At 36.0% G+C, this 14,764-nt stretch overlaps 1 protein-coding gene across 2 annotated transcripts in view; it reads right to left on the bottom strand.

Annotated features, from left to right (window-relative positions):
* LOC109714142 (pseudouridine-5'-phosphate glycosidase) overlaps positions 1–13,965 on the bottom strand; it is a 30,177-nt gene extending 16,212 nt beyond the window's left edge. Inside the window, exons 1-8 of one of the 2 annotated variants that reach the window (XM_020238592.1) lie at positions 13,798–13,964; positions 12,910–13,012; positions 12,106–12,216; positions 10,485–10,567; positions 9,082–9,141; positions 7,766–7,826; positions 7,446–7,552; positions 1,554–1,631 (exon numbers count right to left, since the gene is read on the bottom strand). In XM_020238592.1, coding sequence (XP_020094181.1) covers positions 1,554–1,631; positions 7,446–7,552; positions 7,766–7,826; positions 9,082–9,141; positions 10,485–10,567; positions 12,106–12,216; positions 12,910–13,012; positions 13,798–13,827 — 633 coding nt within the window. In that variant the 5' untranslated portion in view covers positions 13,828–13,964. Of the gene's footprint in view, positions 1–1,553; positions 1,632–7,445; positions 7,553–7,765; positions 7,827–9,081; positions 9,142–10,484; positions 10,568–12,105; positions 12,217–12,909; positions 13,013–13,797 lie in introns of both variants that reach the window. The other variant, XM_020238593.1, reaches the window with a different exon arrangement.

The following is a 14,764-nucleotide window of genomic DNA, read 5'->3' as shown; positions in this document are numbered from 1 at the left end:
TCTTGATTACGAGACTTCTATCATCACTTTTTAAAAGATATTCATTTTCAGCCGTTCATTTTTGTGTCCACTTGATGGACAAGAAAACAATATCGAAAAAGCATGAAATTTGGTTTCTACATGCTTCAAATGGTATAGAAAATGTTCAACGGTGTCAATCGTCGATTTGAAGGCTCCATCATCAAAAACAAATGAGTGGCAACGAAGCCCGTTTGCAACCGATAGTATTCCAGCTCAACTCTCTCTCTCTCTCTCTTTTTCTCTCTCTCAATATATATATATATATAGATATATATAGAATTATGCTACTATACTATCAATAGTACCAACCCCTTGGTACTATTGAGTTTTCGGCCGTTGGATGAAAGGATGTGCGGTTAGGATGATAGTGGTCCCCGGTTAAATTGATAGTGATCCCCTAGGGTTGAGTGGGTGGTTAGTTTAATAGTATAATCTAACAGATGGAACTGATCAAAGGATAGATCTAACGGTAGAAAACTCAATAGTACCAAGGGGTTGGTACTATCGATAGTATAGTAGCCGGACTATATATATATATATATATATATATCTACAAGGATTTAAGTATCGTGGCACGGGGTCGTGCTGGAAACTGGTCGGCACGGTACGACACGGTGTGTGCCAAGTCGTGCCGATGCGTGTCGATCACCAAAAATATATGTGCCAACACATAATGGCATGAAATATTTATTTTCTTTAGCAACAAAATATGCCAATTTTTTATTACATATTTTTATCAAATCTTTTGAACTTTATTGAGAAAATTACTTACTAATTTAAAGAATAAAAGATTTTGAGTTGTGCCATCGGCACTCGGGCTATATCGTGCTGTATGCCTGTATCGTGCTGATATCTTGCCGACACGATACGGCATGGTGAATACGGCCCGTGTCAATGAGCACTTAAATCCTTGTATATCTATGTATGTATATATGTATATATATGTATCTGTATATATATATGTATATGTAACTATATGTATATGTACGTATATATGTATGTACACATATATGTATAAATCTATACATACACACATACATACATACATACATAATTATGTATACATACATAATTATTTTCCATCTTCTCAGGAAAGGAAGTATTATCATACATAAAAATTATAAGCAAAATTCCTTGCACAGTGCTTTCAAGCCATCTAGAATTTCTGCACAATCAAAACATCTAGTGAAAATACTGCCTGAATATATGCAGGTTGACTGTAAGCAAGTAGTCAAAGTGACAAAAGGTAGTTTGCCCCAGGTAGCCATTGGCCAGATATAACTACATATATAAAAATTTCAAACAAGCTGCTATTCTTTTTAAGAATTGCTGAAACAACCGTTGTACTCTAAAAGCTTAAGCTGTTAGAGAACGGTGTTTAAATATTTTTATATTTAACAGATTATAATATATCTAACAATAATACAATTATTGAAGAGTTGAGATTGCTTAATCGTTTAAACTTTTAGAAGCAAGAGTATGAAGCCTTACATTTAAAATAATTTGACTATCAATGCAAAATATTACTTTACCTTGCATCCACTAGATTCAGTGAAAAACGCAGGAAATTCGTCTGCTTTATAAGTAGCAACTGTGACCCCATGAGTTTCCTGCAATCAGACCGGAAGATCAGTAGATTGCTTATGTATCCTAAGTGACTAAAACAAACTAGATTCATTTATTATTCTCAATTCAATTTTACAAAATTTCAAAAGAAAAGCATAAAACAATATTACTAGCAAACACATATAGAGCCTTTATACTATCAAATTACCCATTGGACAAAACCTATTCACATCTAGCCCATCCAGGATAAAATTATCATAAAGACCAAAGATTTGAAAAGAATATTTCCAATTACCAAACTGTTGGGAGCCGAATTCCCTCTTCTTTGACCTGGTCAAAGATCTTCCTCGGGAAGCGCGTCGGGATGCGGAACGGCTACGATTAGTGACATCAAGCGATTCGACTGATGAGGGATCGGATTAGCCGAGTTCAGAATCTCCTACTATAGAATCAGTTCAGCTGGATGAGCCGAATGTACGAAAAATAAAGGATTTTGGGTCGGCTGACGAGCCGAAAACCTTTATATATTGAAATCAACTTGTGAAACAGTACAAGGGTCGAGTGTGCCTGAGGGCATACATACTCGGTTGATCTAACTTCAATCTACTCCTAGGAAAAACGGTAAGTGCGAGAAAGTAAAAGATTACAAGTAGACTACTCTTAGAAAATGTGAAGAAATTGCAGAGAAAATAAAGGTGGTCTTCTGTTCACGGGAAAAAGACCTCTTTTCAGAGCGTTATTTGCCTATTTATAGATCACCCCTGTTGATCAGTTATTCCCTATCCATGATCAGCCACTACTCCTATTTTTCCGGGCCATTTTCAGCCGATTGGAACCGCCTATAACCACTTGTAGTTACTATAACTCCTCTTAGTTATACGCGGCGGTTGCTCAAATTTATTTCGATGCTTCCAGTGCACATCAGAATCCTTGCTCTTAAAGATTGGGGTTAAGTGGAGCATCGGCGTACCACCTGGCCACGCATTACTGGCCCAACACAAACAAACTAATATTTTGGAACTTTTAAGGGTAATTTCCAATGTCAAAAATGTCACAAGCACCACATTCAAAATTGTCAATATTAGTGCGGCACCTTTAAATTCATAACTTGTATCATAAATGCCCTTGTCATCAACCTCTGTTATAAGACATCTAGTTAACATTTGTTAATAGAGGGGTTTTCCATGAGCTGAAATATGAAATGAACTACTTGGCCCTTAATGTAGCTAACTCTTTGGCTACTGTGAAGGGCTAGCTAATAAGGTTATTTCCCTCACCGTAATTATTGATCAAGATCACCCCTTCCCTCTCCATCTCTAAATTTACCAAAACTCCTCCACTGAAATCCATACTCGAATTTCCTTATTTTCCTTGCCACCACCATAGAAGCAACATAGAAACCCTAGGTCCCTTAGGCCCTTGTAGTGAAGAGGGCTATCTAGAGGCTGTTGATCTGATTAAAGACAAGGAGGGAGGAGCCAATCTTGAGATTATCAAGGAAGACGACAATCAAAGGATTAGGGGAAAGAATTGATTTACAAGGAAGCATCCAAACATGGAGGTGGAGCTAACAATTTCTAGGTATGCTAGTCCAAGACCCCTGGAAACCCCAAGAGTACAAAGGAGGGCTAGAGGATCTACAACTACTGTCTCCTAAGCCCATATGCAATGGAAGGCCCATATCCACAGGAGGACCTAGATCAACTCAGACACCAACTTCAAGTGTTGTCACACCATTTTGTAGCACATCAAGTGCACAGTGAACTAGAACTACTATTGCTTTGCTGCTAGTGATACAGAACATTATGGGCATAATATAGTTGGACACTTTTTACAAACTTATGCTGGATTTTCTTTCTGGTTGTTTCTGGGAATGTTTCGGGGTATGTTCAGACATATAAATTGCAGTTTTTGGTTCAGTTTATGTCTATTAGGACAACATTTTGTTCAGTTTATGTTTTCAATATGTTTTGGATATGTTATGGTTCAATTTATGCCCATCACTCTTTTTATTTTAGTTAAGTACTTCATTTGAGTTGGTTAAGCCCAATTTATCTCTACTTCTATTAAGTTTACTGTATTATCACTTGGCCTTTCTTTCACACTTAATCAAGCTTACTTTGTATTTGCTTTAAACTAGTATCGTCCTAGTTTAGCTTTATTTTTTTCATTTGCCTTCATTTCATTTGTTTAGGACAAGTAATTCCATTTCCTTTGTCTAGAATGCTATCATTTCAGCTGTTTACTTTTCTATTAGGTTCATTATATGGTCTTTCTATATTTCAATAATAACAAGTAACTAAATAATTGAGTAGGATTATTAATAGAACAAAACTAATAACAAACTAGTAAGTACAATTTTGAGCTGTAACGACCCAGCCCACTAGCAACAATAACTCGTTGGGCCCAAACACCGGCCTAAAATGCTTAAGCTCAGTTATTATTACTAGTGTCTAAGTCTCTTATATTTCCAATCACATCCCCATTCTTATCCGATGTTGGGGTGTGATAGACGATTATTGCGGTGTGATAGATTCCCCCCATTAAGGCCCTGACATCCTCGTCAATCCAATCACACACACAGCTCAAGATCACCAAACGATATGAGACTCGTCTTACTAGTCTTGTCATCTAGACCGTGGCATACCGAGTCACCTTGTCATTCAGACTCCGATTAGCCTATCACCTTATCTTTCAGACCCTGGCTCAGCCGAGACTCGCCACACATTTCCGGCTGGTGAACCGGCTCTGATACCAAATTTAACGACCCAGCCCACTAGCAACAATAACTCGTTGAACCCAAACACCGGCCCAAAATGCTTAAGCCCAGTTATTTTAACTGTGTCTAAGTCTCTTATATTCCGAATCACATCCCCATTCCTATCCGATGTTGGAGTGTGATAGACGATTATTGGGTGTGATATGAGCTCACAGAAGAGAAGATCTCTAAAGGGTTCAAAATTTATGCAAAGAAGATAGAAATATATAGAACTTAAATTGGTCCCTTAGGGGCATCTAGGATAGTCTTAGAGTTTCAGTATGGATGGCAGTTGGAGCATCGACAGTTGGGACAATTGAACAGGATTGGTCATAGGCAACAAGATGGGCAAAACAGTCAATTTGCTTTAGACAGAATGCAACCAATATGGTAGTTTAATGGTTTTATCTAATAAAAGGGGAACTTTTGATAGTGACAGCTTTTTGGGAGCATTGTAATTAGGGGGAGACAAAGGGATACTTACAAAATTAACTTTTTTTTTTAATATTAAGATATGGGTCATATATCAATCATTGCCGCAGAAATATTCTAGGTCATCACTCTTGACCTTGTTACTTACTATCACAATCATCAAAATGATTAGAAAATTATGCTCTCCGTATGCCTAATATTTTAATTTTTCTTTTCGAAACCTATAAGATTGATAAAACTTGCAAACGTTTAAATGGAGTTCGGTTATTATACTCTTATGAGAACAATCGCCTTCGTACTCAAATCGTTTTAGAGGATAGAGTTTCCGAATAAACGATCCATACCGTTAAACATTATCTAGAGTATTTAAAACGTCTAGAAAACAAATTTCATAATTTTCGACATCATTTACCTTACAATCAGATGATCTCAAAGTTGACAACTTTTAACGGCTAGTATAGGGTAGTTCCTAGTTTAACAATGTAAAAAGAATTGAAATCGGTTCAATTTTTGACAGAAAATTCTATTCACTATCTAGATAAAGATCAATAACTCCAATCTAATTTTAGAAGGCCGTTTGATTTTGAACATTCATTCTATGCCCGCTTGATGGACTTTATTATAACTTAAAAAAATTATGAAATTTAGTTTTTAGAAGTTTTAAATGCTCTAGATCATATTTAATGGTATGGATCGTTGATTCGGAAGATCTATCATCGAAAATGACTTATGAGTAGGAAGGACTCTATACTCGTAAGAGTATAGTAGTCAGGGTTTAAAGTGCCACCCCGTGCCGGGGGCACAGTACAGGGGGATCTCGCAACCCCCCGCCGTACCGCGATACCCTCCCGAGTATCGCACGAGACAACGCGATACCTGGGAAGGTACCGCGACACGTACCATGCCAATTCCTTCTTTTTGCCTTTTTTGCTTTTTTTTTCTTTTTGCTTTTTTTCTTTTTGTTTTGTTCTTTGGGGTACCCGAAGCATCTGGGTACACCCTCCCTCTCTCCTTTTTATTTTTGTCCTTTTGCACTTTTCTTTTTTCTTTTTGACTTGATGCTCTTTTTTTTTTCTTTTTTTTTCTTTTGCTCTTTAGGGTACCCGAAGCATCCGGGTACCCCCCTCCCCCGTCTCTCCTTTTTATTTGTCCTATTGTATTTTTTGGACTTCATGCCTCTCCCCCCACGTGCCCCGCCTTTTTTTTTCCCCTTTCTTTTTCTTTCTTCCCTCTCCCTTTCTCTCGTGCCTGGCTACCTTCTCCTCTGCTCTCTCTTCTTCTTCTTTTCAGTTCTTACATATCTTTCTAAATTATTTTTCTCCTCTTTTTTCCGTCACATATGCAAATTATCTACGACAATACACTGAAATATCGGGAATATATAATTTCTCACAATACCAATAATATTTATATCAATATTGTCAAATAAATCTTGTATCTGCAGATGACAATATGTCATATGGTCTACCTACTGGGGGAAAACCACAACGAAAAATCCGATTGTGATTAAAATCCAACTAATTTTGTGATAAAATTAATTATTTTAACTTACAAATAATCGCCAAATCCCAAAAAAAATTGTGGAAGAAGAATATCAAACAATTTGATCCGGAAGCGTGAGTAGCACTACCCTAAGGCGTATTCCCGTCCTTCGTGCGGGATTAACCGGAAACACCGCCCCAAGGTACGACTGAAATTCCTCCTATAAGCACGAAAGCGGAAGAGATTGACGGAGACTCTTTCAACACCCGATGATAAAGAGATTGAACAAAATAAAATTAGAATCTAAATAAAGTTTTAAAGCTCTGCAATGTTCATCTATATTTGAATAGTATACAAAGCATGTATATATATATATATATATATATATATATATAGAAAGAAAGAAAATAAGAGTAACCATTGGAATTCTCCCAACGTTAAATCTCTTAAATCCTTCTAATTAGTGAAGATGGGAAACCCCCAAGGATCCGTGTGCGTGGAGTGGGCGCCCACGAAGCACGCAACGTCCACGCACGTTCGTGGACTTCTGATCTAAAAGGACGTTAATAAAAACAGTATAACAATAATAAATTAAATTAAATTAAATTAATAACTTAAATAATAATAATAATAATAATAGAGGATTTTGAATTTTTTCTCCAACATTACCGCGACAATTTATGTAGAATTAAGTAGTCATCTCTATGTAAAGATATAAATTTAAATAATTATTGTACTTGTGAATTCTATTATTGTATTTTAATTTATATTCTACATCAGGTATAGTTGTACTTTACATACAAGAAGCTTATATGCATGTTAATTAATGAGTATAATAAGCTAGACATAGCAACTATTCATAATTATTTGTCTAAATCTTTCAAAATAACATTATAAGAGTTTATTGGAACCAAAAAAAAACTGAAATAAGTTCATGCCAAAACGTGCCAGTAGGAGGTTAGGTGTATCCATTGGCACGCAAGTGTACCACGTGTCTGCACGGAAGCGTGCCTGTGCCGTACCGTGTCAGGGAAAGAGCGGCACGCCCTTGTGCCACGGCACTTTAAACCTTGATAGTAGTCATACTCCCTTTAAATGTTTTTTTTTCCTTTTTTTTGGAAACTCTAGACATGATTAAATAAATCTTAACTAAGATTTAATACGAAAAAGTAAAAGTCTTAAGTACCAAATATTCAAGGGTTCGAGGAATATCCAAAATTGACTTTACACCAGCTGAGATAACTGCTACCGGAGTCTTTCCAAGTTCGGTAAGATCGGATGAAATGTCTAGAGCTGCAGGAAGAAAATAATCACACAGCATAAGATATGCATTGATTTTTCAATGTAAATTAGTTTTGCCACTATAAGAAACAGAATTAAGGTAAATCCATTTGAAGTTGGAAATACAAGTTTGTTAGTCATTATTCAAAGTAAACAAGAAACAATAATATAAGGTATGGCAAGAAAAGTTAAAACTCATTTCATGAGTAAAAGCTGGTTTCTTACTTTGTTCCCCATGTCTATGCACTCCTCCAATTCCACCGGTAACAAAAACTGGTATACCAACCTGCAGTATCTTGTATGTATGAGTACAATGAACCAAAGTAGCATATACTGGGTAAATGAAGATAATACATGTTAGGCTAAAATACGGAAAAAAAAAATCCCTCGATACACTGTAATTTTTCATTTCACAACCCCCATCCGCACCACCCCAAAAACCAGGTAAACCCTCAATGTATTCATATGCATTTTAGCCTTTACGTTAAACAATCCAGTACAACACCACTATAGTAGATTTCACACCTTTGTGTAGTTATAAATGTACATATGTTAAATTCAAGAATTTAAGTGCCCATCGGCATGGGCTGTATCCACGTACCGTATCATGCCAACAAGATATCGACAAAATACAATCCTTGTGCCGATAGCACAGCTCAAAACCCTCTATTCTTTAAATTAGTAAGTAATTTTCTCAACAAAGTTCAAAATATTTGATAAAGATACATAATAAACAGTTAGAATATTTTATTGCTAAAGAAAATAAATATTTCATGCTATTATGTGTTGGCACACATGTATTTTTTATAACCGGCATGCATCGAAACGGCCCGGCACGCACCGTGTCATACCTTGCCTGCAGTTTCCGGCACTACCCAATGCCACGACACTTAAATCCCTGGTTAAATTTATATGCAGACACACAAAAGCATCTCTAGTTGTATTAAGAAGAAAGAGATGGCTCTGTGGATCTGTCACTTTTTCTTTTTGCTTTAATTTTTGCCTCCTCTTTATACTCTTTCATATCCTCAACAACTACCCAGTTTTGAAATTTTTGATATCCCATTTACATCTCTTTCTAGGGTTGTAAATTGATTTTCCCACTCAAATTATATCATTTATAACTAAAATTCTCAGGCCTTGTTTTGATAGCTATTACAGATCCATTGACATGTGTAAACTAAAGGAGTTTTACAAGGTTGTTAATAGAAAGACAAATTCAAAAAGACTGGAATATAAGCCTGGACATGACTAACAACATCTAAAAGGCATTATTTAAAGACTAATAATCTATGGAACCCTATGTCTCATGCATCGAGTAGTAGTCCTTGAAGAATTTAGAACATTGATATTGCAACAGCTTAATGTGTACAGATTCTCCAGAATAGGAAATCATAGTTTATTTTAGATATAATGGATAGCACCCAACATCCTAAATTTCAATTCTACGGCCTTTTATCCTCAATTAAATCTAATTATAGAACGATCTAGCATCACCCATGAAAGTTGATCCAAACTCCACATAGAAGATAGAGAGAGACCTTAGCAGCAAAAAACATAGATGCAGAAACAGTTGTTGCACCATTGCCACCAGCAGCAACCTATCAAGGACCACCAAACATTCAGACCTAGAAAGACAATTAGTGATATAAAAGAAATCTGAATTATTAAATAACACCAAAGAAATCATTAAAAAAAATCAAGTACATGTACAAGTGAATCTCAATGAATAAACAATTAATTGATATCCAGAAGCATAACTGCAATTAAAGAACAAACTGCAAGTTAATAGTTGTGGAGTAGCTCCATTCAAAGAAAGTGCATTATGATCATTTGTACTCTTGATTCCTAACAAATTCTTTATGCATACATTTTTGGTAAATAATCTATGTTGAAAAACAACATATTTAATTCTGAAATAAATGAATTCATACCTGATGCCAGGGATTTAAATGTCATGGTCCGGTAAAAAATCACCCCGTTTGGGGGAATAGCGGGGATAACTTTCGTTATCCCCACTTATCCCCCAAACCAAACGGCGCCTAACTATATTGATTGATGTACTATAAATCAGACAATATCGTATGTCTCCCTTGCCAATGATAGGATCACAGGCTATTCTCAACATCCAACCAGAAGAGAAGCATCCTTTATATGGCTTGCAAATACTCTCCCCTTTGCCATCATAGGAAAACGGTTGATAATCGGGGTAGTGCATGCAAACCCCTCTTACTTTACGTTTCCACTTCTATAGTTGAAACTTATGATGTTATTAATGTGTTAACTGAATTCATTTCATTGCATCAAATGCAGCCACATTATCTTGCTTGTGAAGCTGACATCTAAATCTACCCATAAGTCAACTATATATATAGCCACTTCAGCTATAAATTGCCACCAACCTCCTACAAATAAGTTCTAATTCCAAAAAGATAGTGCCTCAGCATTGAGGAATTTGTGGAAATATATCTCCATTTTTCAAATTAGCAAAAACTGGAACAAGTCACTATTTGCAAAAAAGTACCATTTTAGTTACTGCAAACTAAATGCTACTAGGAATGGAAAATCTATATATTAAAAAGCAATAAGGATCCAATCAATGGGATGCATATATTCAATATCACCTTGCACACTTTTTTAAGGATCGGTCTACAAAGTTGGAAAAAGGACTAAAGCAGCATAAAAAATGAAATTTGATCTCTTTTCATGAATTTGAAAAATTATAACCCATTCATGAATTCACCAGAACATTGTTAGATAGAATGACCATTAAAAAGAAAATTAGTACACAAAGTAGAACTGAGTGTACTTAAAACTTAAAAGTAAGCCAGAAAATGGCAATTCTAGTGACTTATTGGGTAGTTCTTTCTATAAGATAAACCACACAATCCAAGCACTACTACTAGTAAAAAGAAAAAAAAATCATAGATCAAATATTACTCACTACATATGCAATATCCCTGCGAGCTGTCTTCCGTACTTTTCTTCCAAGAACTGCCAACCTCTCCAGTTGTTCATCGTTTAGGCCTATGTTGTAGTAAATATGAATACTTTGACGACATCGAAGATAATGCATAATAAGTTAAAGAATACTCACTAACAGTATCAGATGTCTATTATGTTTTGTAGAGCACAAGTTTAATGGAGAACCACACTATTAAGATTGTACCTATAAGATCAGTTAGTTTATTTAGTTATTTAAACCAAGGAATGAATGGAAACAGTAAAAAGCCAGAATTGAATCACAAGGAAAACAGGACTAATTATAGTTATACGGCATATTGTTTCAAAATCTTTGTTTGCTCTAAAAAAAATTATATAGAAAGATTGACAAAAGTTCCGAAATCATAAAGCTTTGTTGCAAGAAAATTAGAAGATTTACTATATACGATGTTAACATTTTTCCAAGAATGCTCACAAATACTGAATCTAGGTTTGAGTCAAAAAAATTCGGGGTTCATGCATGATAGATCCAAAATAACTGACCAAAATCAGGCCATGTTCAGGTCATCAACGACAATTAGAACTGTAAAGAGCTAAAGATAGCCAAAATTGAGCACTGTTTTAACAGAACATTTTCTAGATTTAATAAAATAGTATAATGTACTCGTACATAAGGAAAATGGAAAATAATCAAACTATTTGACCATTCATTAATGATTTATGTAATTCATATTTTGTAGACTAAGACCTCGTTCTACATCTGAGTTTTTTATTTTCTTTTCCTCAAGTTCTACATGATTGAATGCGCCTAGTGGATTTTGAAAAAGAAAAAAAAAAAGAAAAGATAGCAATCTCTAATGAAAAAGCAGCAACACCAAATAAATCCTTAGCCATGTTTGATATTGACATCATTTTTTTTTCACTTATAAGCAAAAATTTTAGATGATTAACTGAGCTCACAGGCGCACTTCCCTATTCTCGCCATTGTTGGCTAGCTTGCAATGCAAACCGGCTGAATGCTAAAGAACATTTTCTTCAAAAACTGAATTAATAAAAAAAGAGTTACTTTTCTTTTTGATTTTTTAAATATTTGGACCAAACAACTTGATAGATGATTTGACTGCAAGCACCTTATCATCTAACCTTACAACCCATTTGTAGAATTTATGTTTTAAAAAAACAGGGCAACAACAACAATGGCCTTAGGTTGCAGCTTTTGTCGGTTGTTTTTGTTCATTCTAGCATTACTTATCAGTCATTTTCCACCTTAAGAATGAGACTTGTTGATTGGTCCTTGAAATGGTTTGACATATTTTATTAGTTTCAAAATAAATTGTTATCTCAATTTTAACCCTTCCACTTAGATGCCTATGACAAGAAAATCCATGGAAGAATGAAGAAAAACTGGCTTAGCATATGATTCATTCTGCTATTGCCTATCAATGACAACAATATCTTTTATGCACAGCATACTGATAGCAACAGTGTCCAGTTTCAGAACCACCTTAGATCCCATGAACTACTATCTTTCACAAGGCACAAAGGACAAATGCTTACAACTATGGACGGTTTTGGCTACGGAAAAAAAAAAACACTTCAAGCAAATGGGCAACAAGATATACCGATATATGGAGTGCCATCTAAGATGGCAATAGTTGCAGGAATTGCTCCATTGTCTCGCACAATAGCCTCCACCTCTTTTGCAGTCCGAAAATTTTGTGGATAAGGCATGCCTCATGCATACAACAGACAAGTAAATAAAATTAATTGAACATAACTGACGGAGTAACTCTCTCTGAAATTTCAAAAGATAATTGACCCAGGTGCAACAGAACATTCAAACAATCTAGATTTTATAACATGTAGAATGCACAGTAACTGGTAAGTAACAAGCTTAAATCCTTTTCAAGGCTTAATATTCTACAACTTACAGATCTAAACGAGCAGAACACAAGAGAACTAAATCTGGCCCAATCTAGGTTTATTTACGGTTAGGCCGAGCTAGTGCGAGCTCATCTAATCCCAAGTCAAACGAACAGCTAACTAAAGAGCTTAATCGGACGAAACAAATAGTTCTGAAATTTCAAAACAATTTTCCCAAGAAGAAAATAATTACTATCTGCTAACGACCGACAACCAGATGACACATTTTATCTTTCTTTGGTCTCTTTGTTGACCTTCAACTTTGGAAGTGATTCTGTCTCAATATGGAAATTGTTGTGAACCAACGGAAAGCATTTCAGAATCAATCAACTCAATTGAAGTGAGAAATATAGGGGGGGAGAGGGATTTGTTTAAATAGAGTAACTAATGCAATTGATAGAACTTGCATGATATTTCACAAAATATAAAAGGTAAAGTTTCTTGCAAAACTATCCAAGAAACAACTAAATGTACACTGACAACCAACTATAATATAAGCTTACCATGAGAGATTATCGTAGACTCGAGAGCAACAACAGCTTTCCCACGTGCAAGAGCGTCATAAACTTCCGGTGCTATTTTCACATGCCCAGATCCAATGTAATCCTTGAAATCCTCACAAGAAAATAGTATTCTCAATTTGACCCATGAAACAGATGACACCCAGAAACTTCATGTCCTAGTTTCTATCTATCTTAAGTCTCAAAATAACTAAATACAAGACACAAACAAAACCTAATTTTGAATTAAAGCAGATTGTGCGATACAAACGAAAATGTCACTAAATTCTTTGGACTTAGGTAAAAATTTATGGAGGCCCCTCAACCATAGGCCATTTTTAAAAACCCCCCTCAACATTCTTTTTTCTGATTGAGGCCCCTATAGTTTTTAAATTTGCAGCATTGAGTAACTTTAGTCGCATAAATTAGGAATATTATCAAATTCATTGGTGATTTCATCAAATTTAACTATTTTAATCGTTTTTTAGTAAATAAAACTAAATAAAGAAAGGTTAGTAACTAGGGCTGTCAACGAGCTGAACTCTTGCGAGCCAGAGCCAGCTCGAGATCGGCTCGAAAGTGTTCAAGGTCGGCTCGTCTTCGGCTCGAGCTCGCGACGAGCTCCAAAAGTCCAGCTCGTGATCGGCTCGCAATTTATTCGAGCTAGCTCATTTTCGGCCCGTTGGCTCGATTATTGCTACAATTACAAAAATATTTTGGTCGACGGGTAGGAAGTTGAGCGGGATACAATCTACCTAAATTTCTGTAAGAAAAATCACATCAAACTCTAATTAGAAGCTCAAGAAAGAAAATCCCTTATATGCTGCTAAAAAAACCCGTAAGAAAAAGAGAAAAAGAAAAGATGAAGATCATGGAAGACGAAGAACGAACCTGCTGAAAGCGCGGCTGCCGGAGTTCCATCGAGATATGCGAACGGCAAAGAATGCGCTGCCGGGAGTGTTGCGGACGGTGAAGACAGAAGAGCGTTGCCGGGGGGGTCTTCGGGCGTAGAGAGAGAGAGAGAGAGAGAGAAAAAGAGCGAGGCGGATGTTCGGGTAACGTGTGAAAAAAAAAAAAAAAAAAAAAAAAAAAAAAAAAAAAAAGAGGAAGTAGGGTTAGGGAAAGAAACGGTTAAAATAATGTTCTTTAAATTTTGATTCAACTTTTAAAATTCTAAGGATTAATTTCATACATATCTCTACAAACATGATGAATAACATATATATTCCTACAAAGTTTAACTTTCATAAGTTATACCTGAAAAAGTCCTAATGTATTCAGATATGTTCCTGACGTTAGGATCCGTTAGAGAAATCTAGTTAACCGTAGTTAAAATACTTAATCATAATTAATTAATAATGTGAATCGATAATTTTGCCCTTCTTCTTCCTCTTCTTCCTTTTCCTCTCCTGTTTTTTCTTCTTCCTCTTCTTCTTCGTATCCTCATTTTCCTTCTCCTTTTCTCCTCCTCCTCCTTCTTCGTCGTCGTCGTCGATGATCCGATTGTCGTCGTCGTCGTGGTGCCCGCGTGGGCTGTCGTCACGGGCGCCTCCGACGACACAGCCGCGCCTTCGCCTTCCGCCTTTTCCTCGTCCTCATTGGCCGCAACCCCAACAAGCTCCGCAAGATTGCCATCGCCGTCGCCGTCGCCGCCGCCGCCGTCCGCTCCCGCAGACTGAAGAGAAAAAGGAAAAAGGCAAGGGCAAAATTATCATTTCACAACTCTACTGTTAAAAAATTAACAATTCTCTAACGGATCCTAACCAGAGGGACATATTTAAAAAACATTAGGACTTTTGCAGGGATAAGATCTAAAAGTTGAACTTCGCAGGGATATATCTGCAATTTATGTTTGCGG

The sequence above is a fragment of the Ananas comosus genome, linkage group 8 (assembly GCF_001540865.1).
Source record: "Ananas comosus cultivar F153 linkage group 8, ASM154086v1, whole genome shotgun sequence".
NCBI lineage: Eukaryota > Viridiplantae > Streptophyta > Magnoliopsida > Poales > Bromeliaceae > Ananas > Ananas comosus.
This window is presented reverse-complemented; position numbering and strand designations above follow the sequence as displayed.